This window comes from Cebidichthys violaceus, unplaced genomic scaffold (assembly GCF_023349555.1).
Source record: "Cebidichthys violaceus isolate CVI_PGR_0920_01 unplaced genomic scaffold, fCebVio1.0.p SCAF_3, whole genome shotgun sequence".
NCBI classification, from domain to species: Eukaryota; Metazoa; Chordata; class Actinopteri; order Perciformes; family Stichaeidae; genus Cebidichthys; species Cebidichthys violaceus.
Window position 1 is genome coordinate 19,832,280 of NW_027176483.1, and position 9,975 is coordinate 19,842,254.

The window sequence follows — 9,975 nt, forward strand, 5'->3', positions numbered from 1 at the left end:
AGGTTCGCCTAAAAAAAAAAAAAAGAAGCACTTTCAGGATATTTATTTCCTAGGAATGATGTAGCTTGAAGGTTTAAACCTCTCCCAGATCACAGCACAATATGTGAACAGTCTCTGTGCGAAGTCTGACTCTGATAAAGTGAAGCACAAGAAAGTTAGAGAGCTTTTAGTGCAGAGATTTCAGGCGAGGTCTCCAGAATTTAAACATTTACACATTTTGCACAATGTGTGTTATTTTTCTCATTTCATTTGTATATTGTATATACCACTAATGATGTTCAATACATCCAAAATACAGCAGTTAGGCCCCCCCCCCCCCTCCATGAACCCAGGTTGCACTGCACCAGCGTAAGGCTTGACAATGGGTCTGAGGATTTCATCCCAGTACCTAACAGCAGTCAAGGTACAGTTTTCTAGCACGTGGAGGTTTGTTCGACCCTCTGAGGACATGCCACCATCACTGACCCACCGCCAAACTGCTCATGCTGGATGATGATGCAGGCAGCATAACGCTCGCCGCGTCGTCTCCAGACTCTGTCCTGTCTGTCTCGTGTGCTGATTGTGAACCTGCTGGAGGTCATTTTTTTTCAGGGCTCCTCCTGTTCCTCCTTGCACAAAGGAGCAGATTCTGGTCCTGCTGCCGGGTTGGACGGCTCTGTCCAGCTCCCCTCGTGTAATGGCTCGTCTCCCGGTGTCTCCTCCACGCTCTTGAGACCGTACTGGGAGAAACAGCAAACCTTCTTGCGACGCCATCCTGGAGGAACCGGACTACCTGTGAAACCTGAGTGGACTGCAGGTACCACTGCAGTCCACTAGCAAAATGCTGAACTAGAGAAAAACCAGCCAGGAAGGATAAGGAGAGAGAAATGGTCTGTGGCCACCACCTTTTATGTGATTTCATCACTTTACTGCTTTATTTCATTATTAATATTATTTTATTTTACTAAATTATTTTTCTGTCTTAGTTTCTTTTTATCGTATTGTACTGTTGATCTGTTCTATCAGGGTTTAATTCTTATCTTTGTTGGGCCTCAATGTTGAACTTTCTGTTATTATTTCCTTGTTTTTGCTGCTTTGTCTGTCCAAGCACTTTGTAAACTCTGATTTTAAAGATGCTTATATAAATAAAGTTATTATTATCTGCACCAAAGCAGGTGAAATCAATTTACTATCGCTTACGCTTCCTAACTGGACAGATGGAGAAGTTTAGTTGACTTGGTGTTATACTGTGATTAAGTGTATTTATATGAGATCATTACTACGTCTCATATGCATGTCATAAATCACCGTTTCCCTCTAATATGGGCAGACTGTATGTCTGAGGGAGCAGCTGAACAGTGCTCAGTCAGAACAGAACGCTGTGAGCTTCTTGCTGACTGAGACGTTGAGATGGGAAGCAACATGAAACCGGTTGTGTCCGCCCTTTAAAGGGGAGGAGTTAAAGCAGCGGGGATGCTGTACTTCAGGTATTGGTTTGAAAACATTAAGTGCAGCTTTTTATTAAAAAAAAAAAAATCAAGCATTTAGTCAGTAACTCCACAGCCAAGATGACAGAGGTTCCTATCTTTTATTCCAGTCACTCTGTAAAAACCAGTAAGGAGCTGCCTCGGTTTGCGTAATATGGAGCAACTAGCTTACAGAACTTAAACTTCTTAGTTTCGCTCTTAGAGGAGAGTATCTCTATATCACTCTATAAACTGGAGCGATACTGTTTTAACTTAGTTCTACTAGTCATAACTAGCAAAATAAATACCATTACTGCCAACCAATACAAACATTCTGTTTGGTAAGATTACAGTGAAATTCAAAACACAGTGCAGCCGCAGAGCAGTAGCATGTCACATGATCATGTGCAGACGTGGGACTTGATGTTTAGGACCTAAAAGCACATTAGAGAACAATACATCATCGGTCAATCCAGAGGTCAGTTTTCAGAGGAGTCGGTCTCCTCCGTGGAACCATCGCTTTCCACCTCCATCTTCCTCCTGTGGTGGATGTTCCTCCTGGGGGAGGCCCTCCTCTGCACCTCCTTCAGCCCCACCACCGCACTGCCGCTGCTGTTGCTGCCGGGACTCACTGAGATCTGGGCGATTCTGGACCGGCACCGGGACGAAAAAAGGGAACGGGTTATTAATAAGAGAAGAAAAGAAGATAGGAGAAGTGAGGGAATAAGTGCAGCAAAGAGGACAGGAAGTAGAGGCACAAGACACAGGAAATGAGCACAGCAAAATGAGAAAACAGCTGAAGGGAAAAAAGAAAAAAGAAAAGCACGTCTGTTAAAAAATGTGGAAAAAAAGCTAAATGTGTTTGCGTATTATGATACAGTCACTGTATGTGCTCTCACAGTTTGTCCAGTTCCTGGTCCATCTCTGGATCCATGAGAAACTCTGCCGCGCTGGGTAACGCTCCTGTAGAAAGAGGGACGAAAGACGACGTTCGACTTGTTAGAGCATGTTCCCTGAATGTGACTGGATGGAATTATTCCGCGTAACGTCAAAGGAGTCGCTTTGTCTACTTAAGTTCAGTTCTACTGACCCACTACTAAATGTTCACCATTAGAACCAATGGACTAATTGAACAAACTATTCAGTACTAGTTCAGTTAACTTCAAAATTCATAAAGTGACAGTGGTCACTCTTATTTTTATGTTGAAGACGTTTATATTTGGTATAGTGCGTTGACATTGTGAGAAAGCTTTCCATGATGACAGCAGGGCTGACTGCAAAGAACTCAACCACACACACACACATTCACTTTAAATGTTGGAAGGATACAGATTTATAGAAGGGTAGAAAGTAACACCAGACGCTCACGTTTCAAAGATGATCTTTCAGCATATAGGCTCGTGTCAGACATGATAAGGGAAGAAAGTAAATATCCAAATAAGTAAAATCCAAAGTCCTAACGGGCAGTTTGTAATTACCTGGATGCACACACACACGTACTGCGCACAATATTGCATTTTTGGACATTCATGAGTCACCAAGTCAACGCTCCTCAGAATCACAAAGTAATGTACTGTATATACATTATCTTGTATCTAATGTATGTATGTATCTAAGTCATGGAACCTGTGTGAGGGTGGATACAATCATGAAGCACGTTGTGTACTCTTATACACAAATCACACAACTGTCCACTTTACAACACGTTATAACAACATTTTGTATGTAGTAGCAGAAGTGGGAGTACCAGTACCAGTAGTAGTAATAATAGTAGTACTGGTAGTTGCAGTAGCAATAGCAGTGGCAGTAGTAGCTGTAGAAGTAGTAGTAGGAGTAGAAGTAGAGGTAGAGGTAGCAGTAGAAGTAGTAGTAGAAGTAGCAGTAGTAGTAGCAGTAGAAGTAGAGGTAGCAGTAGAAGTAGTAGTAGAAGAAGAAGTAGCAGTAGTAGTAGCAGTAGAAGTAGAGGTAGTAATAGCAGTAGCAATATATATAGCAGTACTGTATAATAATAAAATACCGTAGAAATAGCAGTAACTAGTAGTAGCATTAGCAGTAGTAATAGTAGTAGTACCAGTAGCAGTAGTAGTAGGAGTAGAAGTAGAGGTAGTAGTAGAAGTAGAAGTAGTAGTAGCAGTAGCAGTAGAAGTAGAGGTAGTAGTAGAAGTAGAAGTAGTAGTAGCAGTAGCAGTAGAAGTAGAGGTAGTAGTAGAAATAGAGGTAGTAGTAGAAGTAGAAGTAGTAGTAATAGTAGTAGTAGCAGTAGAAGTAGAGGTAGTAGTAGCAGTAGCAGTAGAAGTATAGGTAGTAGTGGAAGTAGAAGTTGTAGTAGCAGTAGAAGTAGAGGTAGTAGTAGAAATAGAGGTAGAAGTAGCAGTAGTAGCAGCAGTAGTAATAGTAGTAGCAATAGTAGTAGCAGTATCAGTAGAAGTATAGGTAGTAGTGAAAGTAGAAGTTGTAGGAGCAGTATCAGTAGAAGTATAGGTAGTAGTGGAAGTAGAAGTTGTAGGAGCAGTATCAGTAGAAGTATAGGTAGTAGTGGAAGTAGAAGTTGTAGTAGCAGTAGCAGTAGAAGTAGCAGTGGTAGAAGCTGTAGTAGCAGCAGTAGTACTACTTTGACTGTGTAACGTTAAACCTACCAATAGCTTGGTTGATGCTCTCGTGTTTAGCCAGGCTCAATAGGAAGCTGTAGTAAGAGACTCTGTTGGTCTGTTCCAGTACTTCCCTCATACAGGACCTGGGAGGATGACTTCACACAGGAGCAAAACACTACAGAGTCAGATCAGTCTCAACGTTAACGAATACACACCGAAAGAGTCACAAATGGATTTTGTGATAAATGACTCAATGCACATATAAAAACACACATACACACACACAACACATCTAATGTTAGAGAAATGTGTGTTTTACCTGCGTTTGAACCTGTCACAGAGGGCATCGACACACTGAGCCAGAGTGGACGGTTCCACTCCGTCCTGCGGCTGCTTCTCCTTGTCGTTTTCCTCGGCGGCCACAGAGGGGAGCTGCTCGACGGAGGTGGACGTGGGGACGATGACGGTGTTAGGACTCTTCCCTGCTAACAGATCCTGGTAGATCACCAGCACGCTGTCCAGGAACTCTACGGACACAGGGGATTACATACTGTTTCATTCAGCTTTCGTACGCAAGTGGGGATTAGCATTTCATCCTAAATTCGATATCAGATATACATTTGATATGACTCCATTTGGCGTCTCACACTAAATCTATCTAGATTGATAAATAGCACTACAGGTGAGACAGCAAAATTAGTAAAGGTTACAGCCGAACTGAATGTCTAAGCCTGGACGCGCTGAACAGAGCCGTATGAAACAGGAGCTCTTATTGTACCTGGGTAGTAGAACTGCAGCTGGAGGGCATAAAGGAAATCAGAAAAGGACATCAGGCAGTCTGCGGCATCGTCCATCAGAACAATTCTACAAGAAAAGAAGAGCAGATAACAAGAGTTTATACCAGATAAGTCCAGGGGGTGAACCCGACTATCCCAGTAACATGTCAGTATGCAGCACAAGAAAGAGAAGGCTCTGCGCCCAATGACTGACTGCATGCTATGTTCTTGTTAGGTCTGTTGTAACATATAGCACTGGCATGTGCAGCATACACAACACACACACTGAACAAACACTTTTGAGTTGAAATAAAAGACGGATGTGACTGAAAGATGCATTTCTGTGGCCCCAGTGGTGTCAAATCCATAGCTCAGAGAGAGCCTAATAAATGTTGTATTAAGATAAAACCGCATATGTTAGAGTGGCCTTTTATTGGGATCAGCCCAAGTGACACCTGTGTAAAAAATCAGCATCTCACTAACACAGATTTGAACAGAGTTGTGCACAGAATTGGAGTGAAATAAGCCTTTTGCGTGTATAGAAAAAGTCTTAGATCTTTCAGTTAAACTGATACTGAAGTATCACATCAAAGTGATGACTCCACTGTACTTAAATACTAATTCAGTGGCCATCCTTTTAACTCTACCTTGTACTAATTGTTAGAGGGCACATTTTCACAGCATGCAACGTCAGGCGGCGTGACCTCTTTGGATCGGTGAACGACGGCACGAAGAAGTAATAAAATGCGTGTAACGCGTCGTCTCCCATGTACCGACCTGGCTGCACTCTGCACCGTCGCCAAAGGGAAGTCTGGACACAGTAACTGCAGCAGCGACCTGTACTCCAGCACGGACAGAGAGTCTGGAAGACAACTCACTGCAGTTACAGAATGTTAAAGACAGTCAAAGCAACCAAGTCAGGTCTGGTGGGTTTCGCGCGTCAATGAATCATTATTTGGAAGCTAATGACGGTACGTTACTGTATATCGTGGGGTGACCGTGGCTAAGTGGAGAGCAGGGCCGCCTTTCAATCAGAGGGTCGGCGGTTCGATCTCCTGCTCCACTAGTCTCATGAGCAAGACACTTAATTGTATACTGTATACTGAATTGTAAGTCGCTTTGGATAAATCTGCTAAATGACTGTAATGTAATGTAATATCAGATGTGACTTCCTAACAGTCTGTAACAACTAGGACTTTCTTATGTAATAACATAAACGTAGCTTTATAATTATACAATGACTATAATCAAAACAGACCACTCTTAATTATTTCTGTCTCTCGCTCACCGCCGCTCTTGCCGATCTGTCTGTAGCATCTCCAGAAGACTCTGATGAAGGAGGCTCGGTTATGGGGAGTGGCCCTGATGTAGTTATATTCTCTGAAGAGGACGTGGTTACTGTTCTTTACACTGCTGAAACTGCACGCACACACACACACACACACACACACACACACACACACACACACAGAGGAATTAATACAAAAAAAAGAAGTCCACCTCAAAATTCATGTAATCGGTTCGATAACAATGAAACACAAGATGCACTAAATTGTGTTCATTCCGCCCGCTCTCTAAGCTAGGATGACAGTCTTGCTTGTAAAACAAAAATGTCATCTAGTTTAGCAGAAAGACGAGTATGCATCACATTTAGAGTGTTTTAATGTACAAATGCATATTATTAATTAAACACATTATCATATTACAACACTGACATTTCCGACAAAAGAAACCAGCAACTACAATGTGCAATTGAATGATTGTGACTATAGTGTACACATAATAATAATAATAATAATAATAATAATAATAAATAAAAACGGTACCGGGGGAAGTTTGCAAACTGTAGTGAATTCCAGTTTCCTTTTATTTTGAAATTTTCCAATATTATCTTTGAGGAGATTTGCAATTTAAAATGTTTTTTTTTTTATTACCCTTCCCAAACCCTACATCAGTGCAAACTATGGCCCAGGTGAGAGGAACTAGGTAACTACTAGACTGTGTGTTGAGTGTGTGACATACTATTCAGCAAAGTAGCGGATCACCCCAAACTGCGTGTACTCCTCTTTGTGTTCCAGCAGCTGGGTCACTGCATCACTCAGGTAGAACAACACGTCACTGTCCGCTGAGACGGAAACAGACACAGACACAGACACACACACACACACACACACACACACACACACACACACACACACACACACACACACACACACACACACACACACGCACAGAGCGATGATTACAGAGCTCACCACTGCAAATAAATACAGCAAAAAGGTTAGCTAAAGAGCTCAGCTGTTAGCACTGCGAAGCTAACACACATCCTACCGAGGTACTCGTCATCTGGGACGGTGGAGTTAAAGCGGTTCATTCTGGTCATCCTTTCAGGGGAGGACGTTGACATGAACATTAATACACTTGAGGTAAATGTAGCGAACTATCTAGTCAGCTACGCACACAGTTAAAAGCGATGCGACTTCTGTAGCAGCATCCATCATAGCGCCATCACGGCACACCGACCGTCCTCTAGCAATGGATGCGGTCCTAATATGGTGGGCTGGGGCTTCCATGGAAACAGCAGGATGTTGTGAGTTACATTGATGAAATGCCCCCCAAACAACATAGCTCACAAAGGTTCCATTGCTATTTTTGACATAATAATAATAATAATAATAATAATAATAATAATAATAATAATAATGGCAATGACGAGCTGTGCCTCACCTCAGACTGTGGATCCCTCACTAACTGGGTTGAGCGCGAGCCTTTTGCTTTCTCATTGTTTGTCACCACTGTAATATTTGTAGACTCTTTTATTATATGTCCTTTCTTTACATAGAATAATGTATTTCACGTCTGTGTAGTATTTAGTGTTGCTGATCTGACAGAAACCGCAGTGAAAAAGCACAGAGAGTCAAACAGTACCTCTGCCTCACTGAAGAGGGCGTGCGAGAGCCCACGGGTCGGTTTATGCTCGTTCTGTCGTTGCTCTTCTTCTACACTTCTCGTCTTCTTATATTTTGCTTTGACCACAAAAAAATGTAAGATTCTATATCTAAGCTTAAAAATGTCCAAAAAAACAAGGAAACATGAATAAATCAACAGCAATTCAACGTCGGACAGGTAAAGTAACCTTTTATGTGTTTGTTGTTCTCTTTATACATCCGGGGTTGTTACACAGATTATTATTACACAGCCCGCGAGCACTCCGCTTCTGAAACGCTCCCGGTGGAATCAAATATGTACCTTACCTATGTATGTGTGTAAATAATGCTGATATGAAAAACAACCAGTGGTCAATGTGCAAGCTGCCCATTGAATGGTGATTGAAGCTTCTCTATTGGGTTCATATATTAGTAAATCTGATTTATGTAGTGTCAGTGCCTCACCAGACACGAGCCTCACCGCACGTCACTGTCACCAACTATACTCCCATTTACACATTCCTGCACAACTGTGCACTTTAAATACAGATGCTAAATAACAGACATATTTTAACATACTCTATTGATTATTTTCATATTCTTATGTTTAATTATATTTTTATACTAGTCAAATTGCTTTTTTTGTGTCATCATACTTGGGAATAAACCGTTTCTGATTGTTTGTCTTCTTAAGTTTGTGTTTCTATGGTTAGTACTCGATAACATGTCTTTTATACAGCCTATGCTGTCCAATATTCCCTTGGCTTAAGGTTATACTCAATATGTGGTCTAGTTGTGTTGTTCCCGGCCTTCAGAGAGGATTAAAGTAACGTTAGTTGCATCACCAAGTGATTCCTCTCAAAGTGATTTTAGTTCGCTTGCAAACATTTTGTGTCTTTCTTAAATATTGCAGGGAATGTCTGCTCAACATGGCGTTCAATCCCCACTAACAGTATAATAATAGACGCTGTTTATTACCTCTGCATTCTATTCCTCACTTTCCCTTTTAGTGCTGTTCCCCTGCATGCTTACCACTCTACTTGAGTCAGTGCTACAGTCCGTTGTTTTAAATAAAAAATGTGTCAACACGGACGATTAAAGTGCTAAATTGCTTCTATATGTATTGCATATTGCTCACAAAGTATGTCAATGCAAAGACAATGCATGAAATTAACAAATGACGGAGAGATTTTCGTAGTTACAGGAAAGATTTCATTTCAGAGCTGCCAATCAAATTGTTTCACCAAGGATAAGGACGCGTGATGGTCCAATCAGCAAAGGGATGCCATACCTTGGGGGCGGACTGTAATTCAAATGCAACCAATCAATGGCGTTGTCCAAGTGACCAATAACAAAGCCACTAATGACTAAAATGTGTAAAACGTGAATCCAGCATTATGTGGGGTGTGCGGGGGTTTCCTGTTCTGTGTTTTAATCTTCATGCAGTATACAAAATCTGGATTAAGGATTAAATAGAAGAGGATGTAATGGTAGTCCGTCAGGGTGGTGTCCCTGTCCCCGCCCCTCTTCTGTCTCTCCGCCCGTGAAGGCGTTTTCAAAAAACGGCAACAAGTTGGACACAGGCAGCAGTGACTGGACCGGAAATTGGTGTTTATTTGTATTTAATATAAGAGTGTAAAATGCCTCAGTTGCACAGAAAGACATAATCAAATTAAATTTGATTTGCTTAAGACGTTTACTACTGCACAATATATGTCAATTAATTAGGTACTCTGTATTGAGCAAGAAACATTGTCAGTCAGTTTTATTTAGAACCGGAAGTGATTTGTCTTCTGGGTGGCACTGGCAAAGCTTGTATAAAGCTCGGCTGGGCTTCTCTCTAGTGATACCATTATCACCATCATCTAGCTGGACAGCCAGCGTCTCATTGTCCTCTAGAGACATAAACAGGTATGCCAGTGTTGTACTAACATTCGCTTGTTTTGGTTAAAACGTGTCTCTTGCTCTCAGCTAGAGCGCGAGGCTGTTGTGTTCAGCAGCTGTCGTTGTGAACTGCGTTGTTAGGCCTGGCTGTGTTGGCGCTTGTGGAAGGTTAACGTTAGCTCCTCATAGCCTTGTTTCTAAGCAGCTAACGGCGGCTACCCACCGCTTGCAAACAATAACGTCTCCCTATGAGCATCTGCTGGACCAATGCATTTACACCAAATACGCTAACGAGTCAGTCGTCAATGTGGGCTGCGTGTATGTTTGCTGTAGAGGCGTTTTCCAGAATGAG

The 9,975-nt window shown here is 41.9% G+C and overlaps 2 protein-coding genes across 4 annotated transcripts in view; one reads left to right on the top strand and one right to left on the bottom strand.

Moving 5' to 3' along the window:
• Positions 1-1,548: 1,548 nt before the first annotated feature.
• Positions 1,549-7,344, bottom strand: cstpp1 (centriolar satellite-associated tubulin polyglutamylase complex regulator 1). The gene is made up of 9 exons (XM_068723133.1): positions 7,144-7,344; positions 6,835-6,937; positions 6,101-6,231; positions 5,590-5,674; positions 4,815-4,900; positions 4,356-4,563; positions 4,082-4,191; positions 2,345-2,408; positions 1,549-2,093 (listed from the first exon to the last, which is right to left on the bottom strand). Exons 1-9 carry the CDS (start codon positions 7,223-7,225, stop codon positions 1,925-1,927), a joined length of 1,038 nt encoding a protein of 345 aa, XP_068579234.1. The 5' UTR covers positions 7,226-7,344; the 3' UTR covers positions 1,549-1,924.
• A 2,206-nt stretch (positions 7,345-9,550) lies between these two features.
• Positions 9,551-9,975, top strand: part of ckap5 (cytoskeleton associated protein 5) — a 31,876-nt gene continuing 31,451 nt past the window's right edge. For all 3 annotated transcript variants that reach the window (XM_068724183.1, XM_068724184.1, XM_068724185.1), the window contains exon 1: positions 9,551-9,650. The gene's annotated coding sequence lies outside the window, so the exon portion shown is untranslated. The remainder of the gene's footprint in view (positions 9,651-9,975) is intronic.